General features: G+C 42.0%; 2 protein-coding genes across 2 annotated transcripts in view; both read right to left on the bottom strand.

The window, feature by feature from the left end:
• The window catches only part of LOC138962366 (ras-related and estrogen-regulated growth inhibitor-like), a 102,324-nt gene extending 97,159 nt beyond the window's left edge, over window positions 1-5,165 (bottom strand). The window contains exon 1 of the mRNA XM_070334164.1: window positions 4,687-5,165. The gene's annotated coding sequence lies outside the window, so the exon portion shown is untranslated. The remainder of the gene's footprint in view (window positions 1-4,686) is intronic.
• A 5,295-nt stretch (window positions 5,166-10,460) lies between these two features.
• LOC138962354 (exportin-4-like) overlaps window positions 10,461-22,607 on the bottom strand; it is a 33,750-nt gene continuing 21,603 nt past the window's right edge. Inside the window, exons 21-24 of the mRNA XM_070334141.1 lie at window positions 16,677-16,807; window positions 15,170-15,287; window positions 14,174-14,266; window positions 10,461-13,844 (exon numbers count right to left, since the gene is read on the bottom strand). Coding sequence (XP_070190242.1) covers window positions 13,647-13,844; window positions 14,174-14,266; window positions 15,170-15,287; window positions 16,677-16,807 — 540 coding nt within the window. The 3' untranslated portion in view covers window positions 10,461-13,646. The remainder of the gene's footprint in view (window positions 13,845-14,173; window positions 14,267-15,169; window positions 15,288-16,676; window positions 16,808-22,607) is intronic.

A 22,607-nucleotide genomic window follows, 5' to 3' on the forward strand; every position in this document is an offset into this window, starting at 1 on the left:
TGCAAAGAAGGCAGTGCTCCCTCTTTCCGTAGGGATACACTCTTTGGTCAAAGTATCAAACATCATAAACTGAAGAAACCCAAATACTATAACTTTTGGTACCAATTTGAAACGATTTGTTTGCCCCAGTAGTCTATTTAACCCCTAATGCTGTCGGATTACTTGACTGAGCCCGAACGGTCGACTTCGCGAAGTCTTTTTACTGAAAATTCAATGCCAAAGCTTCGTGCAGCCAGCTTCGTGACTCGACTGGACTAGACTTCGTGAATTCGACGTCAACCAATTAATTCATACTCAGGCTTCAGGAGGTAAATTGGTTTAAACAAAATTTATTCAGAAAATACAGGGTGACATGTACATTTATACGATAATGAGCATGTGTTACCACACAACAAGCTAAGCGTATACTAAATGTGGTTATAAATATGTACATCTGGAAAGGAATTATTATTTCATGTTATGTCGAGGTCAGAAAATCACTTATACCCTTATTAGAAATGTAAAACAAAGAATATAAAAAAGGAACAAATACAACAAAAGAAGAGAGGTAAATTGCGGCATCTATACTGACAAACAAGCACACATTTAATTCCCTGGTGACATTCTCTCTCACCCACCCCCGGCACAGTCCCTCCCGCCTACCCTCTTCTTCTCCTCCTTCGTCACTTGTTACGCAAGACACTGAAAACATCTACCATCCAACACTTTTCAACATCACGACCCTGCAACGATGCAGATAAAGATGCACCCAAAACTAAATGCCAATCTTGTCAGGCTTGGAAACAAACACCCTCGTTCTGTTAGGCCAAAGGAGGACCACCCCAAAACTTTGCCCTTTCCCTCGATTGTCCTTTTCTTCCCCCCACACAAAAAAGCCCGAGGGTGAAAACTCATTTGTGCTCTGACAGCGATCGTCGATGGGTAAGGCGCGACTGGAATCCCCGTCCCAGCTTCTTCGAGTTGTCCAAACATTGCGCGCGCAGACAAAAATGCGAAAAGCGGCCCGACACGTCAGTATCGCATATCGTCTTACGACCGAAAAGGATACAGACAAGAATAGCTCGTGATAAAAAGGCGATGTAGTAAATTTAGCTCGGCACGACAAAAGGAGACGAAAAGTGTGCAAGTCGAAATAGCCCCCCCTCCCCCCTCCTCTCCCCCCCCCCTTTCTTGTTTGTGAGTGTGGGCTATTTTTTTTCACATCACCTGTTATGATTATTTGCGGGTGTTTTTTCCGTTTCATTGAAGGGTATCTTAGGGTGTTGTTTTTGTCTCTTTTCTCTTATTACATTTAGTCAAGTTTTGACTAAATGTTTTAACATAGAGGGGGAATCGAGACGAGGGTCGTGGTGTATGTGTGTGTGTGTGTGTGTGTGTGTGTATGTGTGTGTGTGTGTGTGTGTGTGTGGTGTGTGTATATGTGTGTGTGTGTGTGTGTGTGTGTCTGCGTGTGGGTGTGTAGAGCGATTCAGACCAAACTACTGGACCGATCTTTATGAAATTTGACATGAGAGTTCCTGGGAATGATATCCCCGGACGTTTTTTTCTTTTTTTCGATAAATACTTTTGATGACGTCATATCCGGCTTTTTGTAAAAGTTGAGGCGGCACTGTCACACCCTCATTTTTCAATCAAATTGATTGAAATTTTTGTAAAGCAATCTTCGACGAAGGCCGGACTTCGGTATAGCATTTCAGCTTGGTGGCTTAAAAATTAATTTATGACTTTGGTCATTAAGAATCTGAAAATTGTAATAATTTTTTTTTTATATAAAACGATCCAAATTTACGTTCATCTTATTCTACATCATTTCCTGATTCCAAAAACATATAAATATGTTATATTTGGATTAAAAACAAGCTCTAAAAATTAAAAATATAAAAATTATGATCCAAATTAAATTTCCGAAATCGATTTAAAAACAATTTCATCTTATTACTTGTCGGTTCCTGATTCCAAAAACATAGATATGATATGTTTGGATTAAAAACACGCTCAGAATGTTAATGTTAAAACGAAGAGAGGTACAGAAAAGCGTGCTATGCAGCAGAGCGAAACCACTACCGCGCTGAACAGGCTCGTCAGTTTCACTCTGTTATGCACAAGCGGCGGACTACGGTCATTGTGAAAAAATGCAGTGCGTTCAGTTTCATTCTGTGAGTTCCACAGCTTGACTAAATGTAGTAATTTCGCCTTACGCGACTTGTTTATTTTTATTTTAAACCTAGCGAAGATTATAGAACAAGGGAAAGTTTGGACTTTCTTCGTGTTTCGTAACTTTCTGGTAGAAGAATTGACTGGTTACTTCCAGAGAAAAATGATCTTAAAAAAAGAAAGAAGAAGATAAAGTCACTGTATATGTAGCAAACTTTCAACAACAAAAAATATTCAAAAGTTTCATGCGGGATTATATTCCAATTCGAATACCTCTTTTAGTATCATTAATAACAAACCTCTGGGCTATAGTTTAGAATACACGTATGTACAGCGCTAGCAGCGATCCAAACATCTTGAACACACGGCCAGTACAACTGGCCTTGACACGGAACGATTCAAGGGGGGCAATCTCAGTCATCTGAAAGAGGGAAATCCAAACGCAATCCGCCTTGTTCGATTTTATGGGCTTGGACGATAGAGAAAAATAAGAAAAGCAAAAGCTGGAGTCCAGTCTGGACGAAACTGCTATCAAGAACGCAGAATTGATTTTTTCTGAGTTTTTTTTTTTTTAGCCGTAAGCGCCATTTCTCATTTCGAATTTCTCAGTAACTGCTGTTCACAATGCGGCCGTAGTGAAACCAACAAAGGGGCCTCACTCTGGAAGAGTTTCCTGCTCCGATGAACATGGCGCTTACGGCTAAAAAAAACTCAGAAAAAATCAATTCTGCGTTCTTGATAGCAGTTTCGTCCAGACTGGACTCCAGCTTTTGCTTTTCTTATTTTTCTCTATCGTCCAAGCCGTAGATAATGGAGGCCGAATGCCTTAAAACAAATTATTTTTAAAGCAAAAAAGGGGTGGGCGTTTGCTAGGTAGTGACCCCTCTGCACAACTTTTGGCCAAAAGTGGGGGGTGGGCGTTTGCTAGATACTGGGCGTTTGCTTGGGATTTTACGGTATTTCTCTTCGTCTTGAGAGCATGATTGCTTTAAGAATTTAAAGAAAACCACTTTCTGAGAAACTGTGTAAAACGTCCGTGTGCATATACAGTAAACCACTGTGTAAACGCCCATGCAGTATCGAGCAAACGTAAACCATCTACTTTGGTCAAAAACTGTGTAGGCTATAGGGTATAGTACCTTGTAAACGCCTACCCCCACATTTCTTCCAAAGGAGTCAACAAACAGTTTATAGTTGATTCTAAACCTCTTCACAAAATACAGAAATATCATTCGAGTGAATAATGACAAGATGCTGCAATGCAGTCATACCGTTGAGTTCATATTTTTGCCACAGCAGTATGATAGCCATATGAAAAGTGGACGAAGATTTGAGAGACTCATCTAAGGTTTAAAGGTGGTCGTCTACATTTTTGCTTTTTTTCAATAATCGTATGGTTAGATTTCGCTAAAAAGTTATGTCAGATGATGAATGAACCATGGGGAAAAAAGTTATAGAAAAAAAATATATGTAAAAAAAGATTTTATTTTTGGGTAGCGTGACTCACGCTTCCAATATTTTGTTTTCTGTTTGCTGAGAACATGTGCTTTGCCTAAAAATACTGACCAATCAAATTCATGTCACTATGCTTATAGCCACGCCCAAACGGCAAGTGCAGCAACAGTTTGACACTGGAGCGCTGTCCACGCTTTTTTTTAAACGCACGAAATTTGAGAGGAGTTTTGCGCTTGGCATTTTCCAAATAAGGATATCCTACTATGAGTACTACGCTGGAATACTACAATGAATTTTCAAACGGCTACACTGGCTTCGTCTTTCCTGATCGAAAGGGGGTGTATTGTTGATATTTGTAGATAATAGACTCTGCATTTTAATGGTCAAATGGCGATTTCGGTATAAAAATGTAGACAAGGACCTTTAAGAGGTCTCTTGGGGGATTTAAAGAGATCGAGTGAACGGACTGGTTTTTTTAATACGTTGTGTTTGACGCGTGTCTTACGACTCCCCTGCGCCCTTCCCCGATTTTGCTAGATGACTTTTGAACTAACTACACATATGATATTTCAGTGTGTGCAAGATTATGACTTTTGTTCAGACACACGCGCTGTTGCCCAAAACGCTTAATATACGAAGCAGATCTTGGCGTCATCATTTTCATCTGCGATAATATAAGCATTTGTTCTAAAACTATGAGACAAAGGGATTGTTGTGGTTAGTTTCCATGTTCCATTCTGGCGAGGCACTTGCACACACACACACACACACACACACGAACGTGTCTGTGTCACAGAAAAAGGAACATAGAGGGTTAAGACATTTTTGCACAGACTGAACAAATCCTACTATCATTCTCATACAAAGTGATCAAATGCTGCTATTTTTCATGAAGAACATATTCTGCGCAGGGTACAGTACCTAGTAAACGTCCACTCCCTACTTATGAGCGAAATTGGTGCATGGGGGGGGGGGGGGGGGGGGAGGGGGGGATGGATGCTTACAATGTAGTTTACGGTACCTTCAAAATTTTCTTTATATATTTGTTCATATAAAATTAAAAGCTTTGAATCATACCCGGTGTTTTTCACAGACGCGGTGTCGGTGACAGATACTCCCACTGCAGCGGTCCTTTATTTCAGCATTCCGCGACAGTGTCCTGCCGATCTGTTAGTCAACTGTTCCAGCACTCACTTTTAGTGTACATGGTCCAAGCAGAGATGCTTCAACAGTATCTGCTCCGAAGTCGCGTAAATTTAGTTTTTTAAGTAGTCTTTCCAGGCAAACCAGTGTTGTTTTCTAAGTTTGCCCTCTCGCCAAGAGCTCCGTAGCAACACACACTCAAGAAACTGTCTAGAGGTACACAGAAAACTGGAGCTTATTTAGAACACAACCGTATGAGTCAAGTGTTCTTTTTCAAAAATTTGCTCTTTCACCTCTCCGTAAAAGCACACAAACTCAGTCGAGGACCCAGCGTGCAATGCAGATCTATTGGAGCTTATTTCCAGTTGAGCTACACACCTTGCATTTTACCGAGACGACCAGTGGAGTTTCGGCGCTCGTGCAACACGCGAAGAGAAGAGGCGGGGTGCACACGCTTTACGGTGAATGCACGTGCTTTGCGTCAGTCGAGGCAAAGATAATTATGGGGGCGAGGACGCCCCCATTCTATACGGATAGTTTCGAGGTTGACCATGGGCAGCGCCATTTTGTTGTGAAATACGTCATCAGTTTGTGTACACAGGAAGTTGTGACATCCGTCACCCTATGGGAGGGGTGACGTCAAAATTGTTCATCTGTAGAAAGTTGTGAAATCCGTCACCCTATGGGAGGGGTGACGTCAAAATTGGTCATCACAGAGTTTGTGTAACACAGGAAGTTGTGAAATACGTCACCCTATGGGAGGGGTGACGTCAAAATTGTTCAACAAAAACATGATATGTCGCTTTGTGCAGGGTCAACTGCAACAAACTCAAACCGAGCCATTCATACCTAGCTGTATTTGAGTGACTTATATACCCGACATTTTTATTTCTTATTTTTAGCACAGGTGTAGGAAAAATCATGAACCAAAATGTTATTTATTTTCTAATTTAACATTTTTTTTACAAATATGACCATGGTCTTTTAAACATACAGTGACATTAAACATTGTTATGTTAAAAAAAAGAAAAAAGAAAAAAAGCTTTTGTGCACAAATCAGAAAATACATTGTACATTTTACCTACAGGCCAAACCGTGAGTGTCTGTGGCAAAGCCCGACCCAGGAAATTGCACTGATCTAAATTGTCAAGAACAGGCGCTTGCATTTGGATGTGTCCAATGATAGTAGGTTTGGTTGTGATCAATCAGAATAATGTAGGAATAAAAATGTATGACAGTTTAGTATGATGACATGTAATTCACATATGCTGAAATATGATATTATACATCATGTAATATTATTATGGCTGTTGCCATGACCATGAAACCCAACAAAGGTTTAATGTAATGTAATTCAAAATACCAAAACCGAGCACCTATTAATCTCGTCTTTGCGCGTGAAGATTGAGGCCGTCTGCCAGTAGCGGTTAGGTCATACAGTGGAACCCCTCTCTAGCGACCTTTAAAATGTTGACAAAAATCGGTCCTTGTGGAGGGGGGTCCTTACAGAGGGAGGGGGGCGGAGTCAGGGGGCCACAAAGAAAGTCAGATTTAAAAAAAAAAGAAAACAGAGAAGTTTGAGTTGCTGACGACCGTTCCCTCTGAAAGCAAACTGCTTCGATTTCATGTTTGTCCTTGGTGTCCACCAGTTCTGGTGCATGTACTACCCTGGCCAAGTTTCCTCTCAAGACATCAAAGAGACCGCCCCAGTATACTCTACAGCCTCTGGGCGAACCACCTCTCATAGCTAAAACTGGGTCAATGACCCCTGGGAAGAAGGTCAGTGTCTATAAAATTTTACTCCTAGGCCTGCGGCCAGGGGGGGGGGGGGAGTATACCGGTACCATTTGAGAATCAGACCAAATGAGAATTGAACCATTTGAGAACATCCTTTTTTTTCAATCACTACATCGAAGGCCTGCGGCCCGGGGTTCATATGGGTTGGTTTGTTTGTTTGTTTCAAACCCACACCCATATACACACATTTCCCATTTAAACCATTTGTCGGCCCCCTGTCGATATTTATCGACTAAGTTCCTTGTTATTCTTTTGGGATGACTTTTTCAGCCTGTGACGGTTACTTTGACTTTGAGACTAAACTGAGAGCTATTAGCTTTACTGATGTGTTGTTGTTTTGGGTGTGTGTGGTTTTTTGGGTGTGTGTGTCACAGTGTGCGGCCTGCACACATGACAAACTCGGAGACTCGGAGAGAGAGAGAGGGAGAGAGAGAGAGAGGGGGGGGGGGGTAGAGAGAAAGTCAGAAACAGAGACAGAGAGAGGGGGGGTAGAGAGAAAGTCAGAAACAGAGACAGAGAGAGAAATAGACAGAGAGAGAGAAATAGACAGAGAGAGAGAGAGAGCGACAGCGGAGAGACACACATGCGCGTGCTTGTGCGCAAACACACACACTTCGGACACACACACAGGCTCACAGGAGTGCTCTATTCACGACTAACATCAGCTTCTTGATGCATAATTGTTTTCTGTTCTACTGATATATGCCACACCACTCTTTCCCACCATTGATCTACCCTATTTTTTTCCTGCCGACCACAAATTTTGTTTGTTTTTCTCGTTTTGTTCACATAACAATTTCCAGACACGTCACATTTTTACTGACATTCTGTCCAAGTTTTGACTGAATGTTTTGACTGTGACTGTGACGAGGGCAGACGGACGACGTCCCCGGCAACACAAAAATCAATTCAAAGATTAACTCAGAGATACATGACTCAAACGAGCACAAACAAGTCAAGTTCAAGACCAAAACCGTTACATTCGAAAGAAAATAGAGGTAAACAACATCTGTTTGCGGCACGGATTTTCAATCAACCACAATCATTCAAATTACCCATCCTTTCTCGAACACTTTTTAAAGCTGCTGAAACCGAACACACGTGCCAGTCGCTGACGTCAGCAAAGCCTGAGCGGAGAGAAAGAACTTGAGCGTGAATCGTGGGCTAGAGGGCGAACATGAGAAATTGGCAATCACCTATAAATTCATGTCAGGTTGGAAACTGAATGGTCAGTTTTGGCCCTGCACGCCAGAGCCAATTCCGCTCTATATATAAATAGAAAGTAGTGTTTAGGTTCCCAAGATAGGTCTATGCTTATAGTAATGGGTACGAGGGTCAGAACGAAATCTGACAAGACGAAAGTTAAACCCTTCCATTTAAAAAATCGACAAAAATGCAGAATAGGCACAACTTGGCGACTTTTACATACAGATAGGGAGTCAAATCAACATAACGGTATCTATCCAGGACTGACAGGTTATTTTGCTTGACATATATGTCTTGCGTAGTTCTTGTGTTGTGTCATTGCTTCAGATGATGGTGTCGATCGCACGGGCGGTCCGCGAAAACGGGAGGTTTTTGTGTCAAATTTGAGGGGTACAGTGACAAACAGCGCTGTATTTCAGCAATGATCCGGTGGATTGCATTGAACCCTTCACGATTGTATGCCTACATACGGGATGTGTGTGTGTGTGTGTGTGTGCGTGCGTGCGTAACTGACATACACTTAAAGTGTGAATTTGAACGACCTGTTAACCATTCAACCATCTCACACCCACGCCTGGTCAGTCAGTTCAAACTTCCGTGCACTCAAGGTGTGTTTACCCTTGGCTTTTAGCAACTTACCTGGAGGCAGTAGATACAGGTAAATTGTACACGAGGCGTGACCATCTCTCTGTTCCTGCTAAGTGCAATGCAAAGGTAAACGCACCGCAAACAACCATCGCCGCTTTTGTGACGGAAAGCGTCCGACTTGGGCTGAAAGATTTAAAGTCTGCCGCACCAGAAATGACCACGGACTTGCCTGCGATGTCTGCGGCTTTGAAGATGGCTGGTGTAATGAGGCGAACAACACCTGTGCTTGCCTGTTGGTGGACGTATAAAATTCGGTGAGATACATTCGCACCATCCTTTATCTTCTTACTTGTGGGTTCCTGGCATTTGTCAGACCTATCTGACCTTTGATCGGAAGAGGAAGGCGGAGGGGGGCTTTTCCTCCTTCGGCAAACTTTTTTCTTTATTTGGTGTTTAACGTCGTTTTCAACCACGAAGGTTATATCGCGACGGGGAAAGGGGGGGAGATGAGATAGAGCCACTTGTTAATTGTTTCTTGTTCACAAAAGCACTAATCAAAAATTTGCTCCAGGGGCTTGCAACGTAGTACAATATATTACCTTACTGGGAGAATGCAAGTTTCCAGTACAAAGGACTTAACATTTCTTACATACTGCTTGACTAAAATCTTTACAAAAATTGACTATCTATCTATCTATCTATATATATATATACGACTAGTGTCTGTCTGTCTGTTCGCAATGCACGGCCAAAGTTCTCGATGGATCTGTTTCAAATTTGGTGGGCATATTCAGGTACACCCGGGACACAACCTGGTCGATGAGATATTTCACCACGTGCTCTCAGCGCGCAGCGCTGTGCGCGCTGAACCGATTTTGTGTTTTTTTGTCGGGATCCACTACCAGTAACTCTTCCTTATCTTCTCCAGTGTTTTCAGCCGCGATTATCTCCCTTCCTCCGTGTGGCAAAGCCGGGTCCCAGGCGCAGCCTGGTCTTCGGCTCTACTTCTTCCTGGCGAAGCGGGTAATCATCTAGTATTCTATACAAGAAACACTTAACAAGGGTAAAAAGAGAAACAGAATCCGTTAGTCGCCTCTTACAACATGCTGGGGAGCATCGGGTAAATTCTTTATCTTCCCAACCAATCTGGGACTCCCCCTAACCCGCTGGAACCCTACATCAAGATAAAAAAACCCCAAGATTTGCCACTAATCAAGCCGAAATAAGAGGGAGTCTTATAGCTTAAAATGGAGACAAATGTACAGAGGTAGGCTAAGAAATTGAATATCTTAGGAAGCAGAGTCTTTAACGGGAGGGGGGGGGGGGGGGGGTTCTTATATTAGGAAGTTCTTAATAGTGGGGTTCAACTTTCCAGTTCGGCTTCTGGGAAGGCACCAAGGAAAATCCTTGGGTTTATGATTACATGTTAAGTGACCTGAACTTACCTTTTGCTGTATTATCATAACTATTACGGATAAGAGTGAGTGTGTAAGACATGTCTGTCCAGATAGGTTTTTAACATTGATTTGACTATGCATGTAGAGCGTATTTGAGGCACAGACAGACACAGACAGACACAAAGCGACAGAGAAAGAAAGAAGGACGAGGGAGAAAAAGATTGAGAATGAGAGAGAAAGAACAAGAACTGAAAGGAAGCGAGAGGGGAGACGAGAGAAGAAGGGGAGGACATAGAAAGAGATGGACAACATATTAGAAGGAGAGAATAGGAGACATGTGAGAGAGAGAGAGAGAGAGAGAGAGAGAGAGAGAGAGAGAGAGAGAGAGAGAGAGAGAGAGAGAGAGAGAGAGAGAGAGATAGAGAGAGAGCGAGAGAGAGAGAGAGAGAGAGAGCGAGAGAGAGAGAGAGCGAGCGAGAGAGAGAGAGACGGAGAGATACGGAGAGAGACATAGAGAATGTGAGGCCCGACAGAAAGACCTGCAACACTTCTAGCACATGAGGGACCTATGATGCTCATTGAGTGCAAAAAGATGCAGGAGAAAGAAAAGGAGAGAAGAAGAAGAAGGAAAGAAATAGAAAAGATTATAAGAGAACAAGAAAGGAATAATATGAGAAAAAGTTCAGTGGCAAACATTCCAGACCAAAAAAGAGACCAGTGTCAATTTCCTCATCATTTTGTGTCTTTTGAAATCAGCCCAAGAGCAGACTACCACAACGAAAGAAAACATTGCTCACAGCAAAAGCTGCCATTTCACACGCTGAAAAAAGCGGCACAACGTAATACAATGCCACTGCCGTTTTGAATGAATGCACCAATGGTAGTGATAGATGAAGTACAGATGTTATTTCTAATTTTCACCTGATGATTCTAGATTCAATGTACAGTTTGTGTTTCGTTCATTTGCAATGGTGACACACAAATGTTTATGCACGCTGTGCATAATGATAAATAAATCAATGCACATATCAACACAAATGCTTGTGATCAAATATTCTTCCTTTCTTTCTTTATTTGGTGTTTAACGTCGTTTTCAACCACGAAGGTTATATCGCGACGGGGAAAGGGGGGAGATGGGATAGAGCCACTTGTCAATTGTTTCTTGTTCACAAAAGCACTTTCTTTCTTTCTTTATTTGGTGTTTAACGTCGTTTTTAACCACGAAGGTTATATCGCGACGGGGAAAGGGGGGAGATGGGATAGAGCCACTTGTCAATTGTTTCTTGTTCACAAAAGCACTTTCTTTCTTTCTTTCTTTATTTGGTGTTTAACGTCGTTTTCAACCACGAAGGTTATATCGCGACGGGGAAAGGGGGGAGATGGGATAGAGCCACTTGTTAATTGTTTCTTGTTCACAAAAGCACTAATCAAAAATTTGCTCCAGGGGCTTGCAACGTAGTACAATATATTACCTTACTGGGAGAATGCAAGTTTCCAGTACAAAGGACTTAACATTTCTTACATACTGCTTGACTAAAATCTTTACAAACATTGACTATATTCTATACAAGAAACACTTAACAAGGGTAAAAGGAGAAACAGAATCCGTTAGTCGCCTCTTATGACATGCTGGGGAGCATCGGGTAAATTCTTCCCCCTAACCCGCGGGGGGTGTGATCAAAAATGTTTTTAACACTTTGCTGCAAACACATTTAAGCCATGCATTCAGTAACTTCTGCAAACATTGCAAAAATATTTGTAAGCTACACCTGAAAATCTTAAATTCAATCTTCAAATCCAGTGAGGATCTCATGCATAATAAAAGAACTAAAGCATAGAAAAGAGGAGTAATTTTGGATCTGTACCCATATTTGGGGGGGAAGTTCAGCCTGCAAGAAAAAGACTACAAAAAAACATTCTTCCGAGTTTGCTTGTTCAACTTTGCACTGAGCTACAAAGAAATGGTAAATTGAAAGATGTTTATAAAATGTAACAGTGCACAAGAAAACCTGGTCTAATGTATTTGTTTGAAATTGAGATTATAATATGTCATTGACTAGAACAAAAGATGCAGAATGACACGCAAACATCAATTTGTTCTATCATTCTTAGTTTGGAACTTTCCTGCTTCTGAACATACGCATGTTTGTTGAAAATACTCAAAAAAAGTTGACATTCAGCACTTCAAATGTTATCACAATCACCTCCAATAAGCAAAAAACTTTGCAAAACCATTTAGTATTTACGTAGATTAGACCCCAAAAGTCTAAATAGTTCAAAATCTGAACATCTGCAAATCTTCACATGCCAATGTCTTTTTTAGCATTTGGCGTCAAAGCAACTTTTATTTATAACAGTTTTCCTGTGCACTGTCACAAATGATAAGTGATGCTCGAATACCAGACTTCTCATACTTATTTGTATGTTACTTGTCTCATGTGTGCAGGTTTTTCCTTTGTGTCATTGTTTTTTGTGCATTTACAAAATCAACGAAAGAAATGAAATGCTTTTTGTTTCTTAAATAAAAGCAGCAGAATTAAATATACATGTAACAGTATTTTCAACAGCACAGCTGACATTATCAAATTTAAGTCTTCTCCGAACTCTTCCCGAAACTAATTAATCTTGATTTTGTCTTTATCCTGCAGAAACTAGTTCCTGCTATATGTTTTTCTATTTCTTAAGTATCTAGACAATGACAATCTTAAGAATATACACTTTAATACACAAAAAATCTCATGCAAAAATTATACAATCATCTTCGTCAAAATCATCATGTGGTTTTTGTTGAAGTTTAAGGCCCATAATACTTAATACCTCTGACTGGAATTTCAAAACAACACTGTTTTGTCAATAACAAACCCGCAAAATTAAAACAACAAAAGAGATCCAAGAAACAAATGTCCCTTGGACTGGTTTTCGTACGTTCTCAATTAGATCTCTATCAAACCTGCCAGTCCAACCTTATCCACACCCCTCTCAAACCAACAACACAGCCACAAGAAAGAAATATGCCCCACAGATTTTACAGCAACCAGTTCGAAGCTTAAAGGTACAGTTAAGTCCCCCTTTTAAGACCCCCCAATCTAAGACTTCCTCCCTTTTAAGACCCTGTTTTCTCAGTTTCTGTTAATAAAATCTGTAAATTTACTTCCATTTTAAACACTCTCTCTTTTATAAGATCTGATTTTCTCAACTTTTCCCATGTCAAAATTCTCCACTGAAGACTATCTCTCCCCCCAAAAAACTAAGCAGCATGCAATGTTTTCATTGCACAGTCTACACACTTCACACACACACTTCACAACCTCATTTTGGTCACTAATGTCTAATCTACATTCAAACCTCTCACAGCACAGCAAACAATTGGAACGAGTCAAGCTGCTGGACACTCGATACCAAGCAAACTCTTTCTCTCTATCTCTCGCACATACAGTACAAACATCATGCATAAACATGTCCTGGACAGTGTAAGAGAACAATCGAAAGGCAATTGGACATATTTGGTTGGTGCAAACTGACGCACACACAAAAATATATATTTGCACATTTATACTGACATGTAAAACGGAGAAGCTGAAGCTGAAGATACTAACACTTATTTGTCCAAAAGGTTGATCCGAACTCTCAATTCCATAGCACCTTCTCTCTCGCGCACACACATACACAGATTCATTCTCTCTCATATACACAAACAAAGCAATGAACACATGAACTCACAGTGGTCAAGTTGTGTCAAATGCAGAACAAACAACCCCAGTAAAGTGTCCACAACAACAGTTTGTTCAAAAATACTGTCTGTGTCTATGTGCACACCTGCACTCGTAGTTGGTGAAATAAGTCCTCCTCTTCAAACTAGCACTCACACACACAACACACTTCCTACAGTCCCTATGCAGGCAGGGGTTATCTAACACACAGAAAGCCCCACACATTATTCATGAATTTTTCAAAGAGGCTGCGGAAGGTGATTTTGTTCTGTCGTGTGATGGAGAGGGGCAGAGTTGGGGGTGTGAGCTCGCGAAAGGCACTCAGTAGGCGGTCTTTGTATTCTGCTGCACCGTGCTGTTCCAACAGTTGGTTCACCAGCTCCTGGTACTTGGCCTGAAACAAGAGGAACAGTTATACTGTAACACTAACTTTGCTGATGGCTTTGCTCTCTCACTCTCTTTTTCTCACTCACTCACTCACTATTCCTCTCTCTCTCCCTCCCTCCCTCCCCCAAAATGTATTCACTCTAAGGCCCAAATTAGCTGGGAAACCCTCTTCAGCAACCATTTTGTGTATGTCTCCACTACCCCTCCAAGTTCCAGCCCTACCAAGAACATCATTGTGCACTACCCCAATGTAAGCATTCACACCCCGGCCCTTCTAAACCATCTCTTCAAGTGAGCCAAACCAAGAAGGAAAAAAGGGAAGAAGCGGGGCAGTACCGGGTGACAGCAGATGAGGGAGAAGAAGGTACCACTGGCCGTGTCCATCAGCGTCATCTCAAAGCTCTCCAGCAGCAGCATGCGAAACACCACCTGAAAACCACAACGCACACATTTAGTACCACTTCTGTATCTTTGTAGACGGGCAGAGTGGCGGGGTGGTAAGACGTCAGCCTCTTGATCGGAAGGTCGTGAGTTCGAATCCCGGGCCATGGCTGCCTGGTGGGTTAAGGGTGGAGATTTTTCCGATCTCCCATGTCAACTTATGTGCAGACCTGCTAGTGCCTTCTCCCCCTTCATGTGTACATGCAAGCACAAGACCAAGTATGCACGGAAAAGTTCCTGTAATCCATGTCAGCGTTCGGTGGGTTATAAAAAACACGAAAATACCCAGCATGCTTCCCCCGAAATCGGCATATGCTGCCTGAATGGCGGGGTAAAAACGGCCATACACGTAAAAACCCACTCGTGCAAAAACATGAGTGAACCTGGGAGTTTCAACCTATGAACGAAGAAGAAGAAGAAGTATCTTTGTATGGAGTCCTTGATCACCACAAAATTCACATATCTTCTTTGTATGTCTTTGCAATCCATGGATACCATAGCGTACACACACAGTATCACCTTTGGTATGTTTGTATGCGGTCCTTGACCAGCACAACATTCACATATCTTATTTGTATGTGTCATTGCAATCCATGGAAACCATAGCGCACACATACAGTATCACCTTCAGTATCTTTGTATTGAGTCCCGGAACACCACAACATTCACATATCTTCTACATATCTGTCTGCAATCCATGAAAACGACAATGCACACATACAGTACAAGCAAGCTACATTTCAAGACAAATTGCTATGCTGTTTTGCCAAGCTTACATAGCCCAAAAGAGAAATTCAAGCTTCCCTTTTCTAAAAAAAATGTAGGTTTTTTTTAACACTGGAAAGTTGGGATTTATCATTCTTTTGTTTGTTAAACAACTTCCTTGCTTACCCCAATAAAATGCTCTGTGATCTGCGTGAGCTGAGGAGACGTGTCCTTCTCCTGAAAAGCGTGTGTAGCAATGCAGCCCAATGTCTCCATACACAGCTTGGTAATGTCAGGCCCAAATCTGATCACAGCTGTAAGGAAATGCCATCTCTACACACCAAAACCATACACACAGTCCATTCTTAAGGCTGCCAAATCTCTGAAAAAAATCCAATCATCAAATGGAGGGAGATTTACAGACATTACCGAAACAAAATTTGGGAAAACAGGGTTTTGAAAGCTTGAAATTTTAAAACTATGGTGAGGGATGGGGGTTGGGTGGAGTGCAGTTGTTAAGGAGGAGAGATGGTGTGTGTGTTTGAGGGCCTGACTGACAGAAAGACTACAAAAAAAGAAATAATTAGTTCTGTGCTTATAAAGAAATAATTAGTTCTATGTTTTATGTTTATCAGAAATGACAATTATATATAATAAACAAGTCGCGTAAGGCGAAAATACAATATTTAGTCAAGTAGCTGCCATTTTTCAGCAAGACCGTATACTCGTAGCATCGTCAGTCCACCGCTCATGGCAAAGGCAGTGAAATTGACAAGAAGAGCGGGGTAGTAGTTGCGCTAAGAAGGATAGCACGCTTTTCTGTACCTCTCTTTGTTTTAACTTTCTGAGCGTGTTTTTAATCCAAACATATCATATCTATATGTTTTTGGAATCAGGAACCGACAAGGAATAAGATGAAAGTGTTTTTAAATTGATTTGGACAATTTAATTTTGATAATAATTTTTATATATTTAATTTTCAGAGCTTGTTTTTAATCCGAATATAACATATTTATATGTTTTTGGAATCAGCAAATGATGGAGAATAAGATAAACGTAAATTTGGATCGTTTTTTAAATTTTTATTTTTTTTTACAATTTTCAGATTTTTAATGACCAAAGTCATTAATTAATTTTTAAGCCACCAAGCTGAAATGCAATACCGAACCCCGGGCTTCGTCGAAGATTACTTGACCAAAATTTCAACCAATTTGGTTGAAAAATGAGGGCGTGACAGTGCCGCCTCAACTTTCACGAAAAGCCGGATATGACGTCATCAAAGACATTTATCAAAAAAATGAAAAAAACGTATGGGGATTTCATACCCAGGAACTCTCATGTCAAATTTCATAAAGATCGGTCCAGTAGTTTAGTCTGAATCGCTCTACACACACACACACACAGACACACAGACACACAGACACACACACACACGCACATACACCACGACCCTCGTTTCGATTCCCCCTCGATGTTAAAATATTTAGTCAAAACTTGACTAAATATAAAAAAAGGATTAATGGGGGGGGGGGGGGGGGGGGGGGGATGTGGTGTATAATAGAGCATGTCCAAAAGCTCTCATACCCATATTTTCTCCAACTTTAATTTTCCAACAGTTTGCTGGTAAACAAAAACCATTTCTGACCATTATTTGTCCCACTGCATGCAAAATACTTGCACAAAAAAAGGATACGACAGAAGGCCATGCTCCAAAGAGGCCACAATGTTCTGGAAGAGGGACGGCTGCAGGTTGCTGAACTTGTCTGGATGGATTTCCGCTAGGAAAGTGATGAGCTTGTAGTACTGAAGGCACAGAGACGGGAACTGTATAGAGAGAGAAAAAAAAAAGGAAAAAAAGTTGATCAAATGAAGGCAAGGCGTTGAAAGATATGAAAAAAGCAGTAATAGCATGCACGTGAGGCTGTGTCGATTTGCCTTTTGGTCTGTAGGCGTGTGCATTGCATGCTTTGACAGTGTGTGCATTGTCTTAGTTTGACAGTGTATGCATTTGCATGGTTTGACAGTGTGTGTATTGTCTTGGTTTGACAGTGTGTGCATTTGCATGGTTTGACAGTGTGTGCATTCGCATGGTTTGACAGTGTGTGCATTTGCATGGTTTGACGGTGTGTGTATTGTCTCGGTTTGACAGTGTGTGTATTGTCTCAATTTGACAGTGTGTGCATTTGCATGGTTTGACAGTGCGTGCATTTGCATGGTTTGACAGTGTGTGCATTCGCATGGTTTGACAGTGTGTGTATTGTCTCGGTTTGACAGTGTGTGTGTATTGTCTCAATTTGACAGTGTGTGCATTTGCATGGTTTGACAGTGCGTGCATTTGCATGGTTTGACAGTGTGTGCATTCGCATGGTTTGACAGTGTGTGTATTGTCTTGGTTTGACAGTGTGTGCATTCGCATGGTTTGACAGTGTGTGCATTCGCATGGTTTGACAGTGTGTGCATTCGCATGGTTTGACAGTGTGTGTATTGTCTCGGTTTGACAGTGTGTGCATTTGCATGGTTTGACAGTGTGTGCATTTGCATGGTTTGACAGTGTGTGCATTCGCATGGTTTGACAGTGTGTGCATTTGCATGGTTTGACAGTGTGTGCATTCGCATGGTTTGACAGAGTGTGTATTGTCTCGGTTTGACAGTGTGTGCATTTGCATGGTTTGACAGTGTGTGTATTGTCTCGGTTTGACAGTGTGTGCATTGTCTCGGTTTGACAGTGTGTGCATTTGCATGGTTTGACAGTGTGTGCATTCGCATGGTTTGACAGTGTGTGTATTGTCTCGGTTTGACAGTGTGTGCATTCGCATGGTTTGACAGTGTGTGCATTCGCATGGTTTGACAGTGCGTGCATTCGCATGGTTTGACAGTGTGTGTATTGTCTCGGTTTGACAGTGTGTGAATTTGCATGGTTTGACAGTGTGTGCATTTGCATGGTTTGACAGTGTGTGCATTCGCATGGTTTGACAGTGTGTGCATTTGCATGGTTTGACAGTGTGTGCATTCGCATGGTTTGACAGTGTGTGTATTGTCTCGGTTTGACAGTGTGTGCATTTGCATGGTTTGACAGTGTGTGTATTGTCTCGGTTTGACAGTGTGTGCATTTGCATGGTTTGACAGTGTGTGCATTTGCATGGTTTGACAGTGTGTGCATTGTCTCGGTTTGACAGTGTGTGTATTGTCTCGGTTTGACAGTGTGTGTATTGTCTTGGTTTGACAGTGTGTGTATTGTCTCGGTTTGACAGTGTGTGTATTGTCTTGGTTTGACAGTGTGTGTATTGTCTTGGTTTGACAGTGTGTGTATTGTCTTGGTTTGACAGTGTGTGCATTCGCATGGTTTGACAGTGTGTGCATTCGCATGGTTTGACAGAGTGTGTATTGTCTTGGTTTGACAGTGTGTGCATTTGCATGGTTTGACAGTGTGTGCATTCGCATGGTTTGACAGTGTGTGTATTGTCTCGGTTTGACAGTGTGTGCATTTGCATGGTTTGACAGTGTGTGTATTGTCTCGGTTTGACAGTGTGTGCATTGTCTCGGTTTGACAGTGTGTGCATTGTCTCGGTTTGACAGTGCATGCATTTGCATGGTTTGACAGTGTGTGCATTCACATGGTTTGACAGTGTGTGCATTGTCTCGGTTTGACAGTGTGTGTATTGTCTCGGTTTGACAGTGTGTGTATTGTCTCGGTTTGACAGTGTGTGTATTGTCTCGGTTTGACAGTGTGTGTATTGTCTCGGTTTGACAGTGTGTGTATTGTCTCGGTTTGACAGTGTGTGTATTGTCTCGGTTTGACAGTGTGTGTATTGTCTCGGTTTGACAGTGTGTGCATTTGCATGGTTTGACAGTGTGTGTATTGTCTCGGTTTGACAGTGTGTGTATTGTCTCGGTTTGACAGTGTGTGTATTGTCTCGGTTTGACAGTGTGTGTATTGTCTCGGTTTGACAGTGTGTGTATTGTCTCGGTTTGACAGTGTGTGTATTGTCTCGGTTTGACAGTGTATGTATTGTCTTGGTTTGACAGTGTGTGTATTGTCTTGGTTTGACAGTGTGTGCATTTGCATGGTTTGACAGTGTGTGCATTTGCATGGTTTGACAGTGTGTGCATTTGCATGGTTTGACAGTGTGTGCATTTGCATGGTTTGACAGTGTGTGTATTGTCTTGGTTTGACAGTGTGTGTATTGTCTTGGTTTGACAGTGTGTGTATTGTCTTGGTTTGACAGTGTGTGCATTTGCATGGTTTGACAGTGTGTGTATTGTCTTGGTTTGACAGTGTGTGTATTGTCTCGGTTTGACAGTGTGTGTATTGTCTTGGTTTGACAGTGTGTGTATTGTCTCGGTTTGACAGTGTGTGTATTGTCTCGGTTTGACAGTGTGTGTATTGTCTCGGTTTGACAGTGTGTGTATTGTCTCGGTTTGACAGTGTGTGCATTCGCATGGTTTGACAGTGTGTGTATTGTCTCGGTTTGACAGTGTGTGCATTTGCATGGTTTGACAGTGTGTGCATTCGCATGGTTTGACAGTGTGTGCATTTGCATGGTTTGACAGTGTGTGTATTGTCTCGGTTTGACAGTGTGTGTATTGTCTCGGTTTGACAGTGTGTGCATTTGCATGGTTTGACAGTGTGTGTAATGTCTCGGTTTGACAGTGTGTGTATTGTCTCGGTTTGACAGTGTGTGCATTTGCATGGTTTGACAGTGTGTGCATTTGCATGGTTTGACAGTGTGTGTATTGTCTCGGTTTGACAGTGTGTGCATTTGCATGGTTTGACAGTGTGTGCATTCGCATGGTTTGACAGTGTGTGCATTGTCTTAGTTTGACAGTGCATGCATTTGCATGGTTTGACAGTGTGTGCATTCGCATGGTTTGACAGTGTGTGCATTCACATGGTTTGACAGTGTGTGCATTGTCTCGGTTTGACAGTGTGTGTATTGTCTCGGTTTGACAGTGTGTGTATTCGCATGGTTTGACAGTGTGTGTATTGTCTCGGTTTGACAGTGTGTGTATTGTCTCGGTTTGACAGTGTGTGTATTGTCTCGGTTTGACAGTGTGTGCATTTGCATGGTTTGACAGTGTGTGCATTTGCATGGTTTGACAGTGTGTGCATTGTCTCGGTTTGACAGTGTGTGCATTTGCATGGTTTGACAGTGTGTGTATTGTCTCGGTTTGACAGTGTGTGCATTTGCATGGTTTGACAGTGCGTGCATTTGCATGGTTTGACAGTGTGTGCATTTGCATGGTTTGACAGTGTGTGTATTGTCTCGGTTTGACAGTGTGTGCATTGTCTCGGTTTGACAGTGTGTGCATTTGCATGGTTTGACAGTGTGTGTATTGTCTCGGTTTGACAGTGTGTGCATTTGCATGGTTTGACAGTGTGTGCATTTGCATGGTTTGACAGTGTGTGCATTGTCTCGGTTTGACAGTGTGTGCATTTGCATGGTTTGACAGTGTGTGTATTGTCTCGGTTTGACAGTGTGTGCATTTGCATGGTTTGACAGTGCGTGCATTTGCATGGTTTGACAGTGCGTGCATTTGCATGGTTTGACAGTGTGTGCATTTGCATGGTTTGACAGTGCGTGCATTTGCATGGTTTGACAGTGCGTGCATTTGCATGGTTTGACAGTGTGTGTATTGTCTCGGTTTGACAGTGTGTGTATTGTCTCGGTTTGACAGTGTGTGTATTGTCTCGGTTTGACAGTGTGTGTATTGTCTCGGTTTGACAGTGTGTGTATTGTCTCGGTTTGACAGTGTGTGTATTGTCTCGGTTTGACAGTGTGTGTATTGTCTTGGTTTGACAGTGTGTGTATTGTCTCGGTTTGACAGTGTGTGTATTGTCTCGGTTTGACAGTGTGTGTATTGTCTCGGTTTGACAGTGTGTGTATTGTCTCGGTTTGACAGTGTGTGCATTTGCATGGTTTGACAGTGTGTGTATTGTCTGGGTTTGACAGTGTGTGTATTGTCTCGGTTTGACAGTGTGTGTATTGTCTCGGTTTGACAGTGTGTGTATTGTCTCGGTTTGACAGTGTGTGTATTGTCTTGGTTTGACAGTGTGTGTATTGTCTCGGTTTGACAGTGTGTGTATTGTCTCGGTTTGACAGTGTGTGTATTGTCTCGGTTTGACAGTGTGTGTATTGTCTCGGTTTGACAGTGTGTGTATTGTCTCGGTTTGACAGTGTGTGTATTGTCTCGGTTTGACAGTGTGTGCATTGTCTTGGTTTGACAGTGCGTGCATTGTCTCGGTTTGACAGTGTGTGCATTTGCATGGTTTGACAGTGTGTGTATTGTCTCGGTTTGACAGTGTGTGTATTGTCTCGGTTTGACAGTGTGTGTATTGTCTCGGTTTGACAGTGTGTGTATTGTCTCGGTTTGACAGTGTGTGTATTGTCTCGGTTTGACAGTGTGTGTATTGTCTCGGTTTGACAGTGTGTGCATTGTCTTGGTTTGACAGTGCGTGCATTGTCTCGGTTTGACAGTGTGTGCATTTGCATGGTTTGACAGTGTGTGTATTGTCTCGGTTTGACAGTGTGTGTATTGTCTCGGTTTGACAGTGTGTGTATTGTCTGGGTTTGACAGTGTGTGTATTGTCTCGGTTTGACAGTGTGTGTATTGTCTCGGTTTGACAGTGTGTGTATTGTCTCGGTTTGACAGTGTGTGTATTGTCTTGGTTTGACAGTGTGTGTATTGTCTCGGTTTGACAGTGTGTGTATTGTCTCGGTTTGACAGTGTGTGTATTGTCTCGGTTTGACAGTGTGTGCATTTGCATGGTTTGACAGTGTGTGTATTGTCTCGGTTTGACAGTGTGTGCATTTGCATGGTTTGACAGTGTGTGTATTGTCTCGGTTTGACAGTGTGTGTATTGTCTCAATTTGACAGTGTGTGTATTGTCTTGGTTTGACAGTGTGTGTATTGTCTCGGTTTGACAGTGTGTGTATTGTCTCGGTTTGACAGTGTGTGTATTGTCTCGGTTTGACAGTGTGTGCATTTGCATGGTTTGACAGTGTGTGTATTGTCTCGGTTTGACAGTGTGTGTATTGTCTCGGTTTGACAGTGTGTGTATTGTCAGGGTTTGACAGTGTGTGTATTGTCTCGGTTTGACAGTGTGTGCATTGTCTCGGTTTGACAGTGTGTGCATTTGCATGGTTTGACAGTGTGTGTATTGTCTCGGTTTGACAGTGTGTGTATTGTCTCGGTTTGACAGTGTGTGTATTGTCTCGGTTTGACAGTGTGTGTATTGTCTCGGTTTGACAGTGTGTGTATTGTCTCGGTTTGACAGTGTGTGTATTGTCTCAATTTGACAGTGTGTGTATTGTCTCGGTTTGACAGTGTGTGTATTGTCTCGGTTTGACAGTGTGTGCATTCGCATGGTTTGACAGTGTGTGCATTGTCTCGGTTTGACAGTGTGTGCATTTGCATGGTTTGACAGTGTGTGTATTGTCTCGGTTTGACAGTGTGTGTATTGTCTCGGTTTGACAGTGTGTGTATTGTCTCGGTTTGACAGTGTGTGCATTCGCATGGTTTGACAGTGTGTGCATTGTCTCGGTTTGACAGTGTGTGCATTGTCTCGGTTTGACAGTGTGTGTATTGTCTCGGTTTGACAGTGTGTGTATTGTCTCGGTTTGAC

The sequence above is a fragment of the Littorina saxatilis genome, linkage group LG3 (assembly GCF_037325665.1).
Source record: "Littorina saxatilis isolate snail1 linkage group LG3, US_GU_Lsax_2.0, whole genome shotgun sequence".
Lineage (NCBI taxonomy): Eukaryota > Metazoa > Mollusca > Gastropoda > Littorinimorpha > Littorinidae > Littorina > Littorina saxatilis.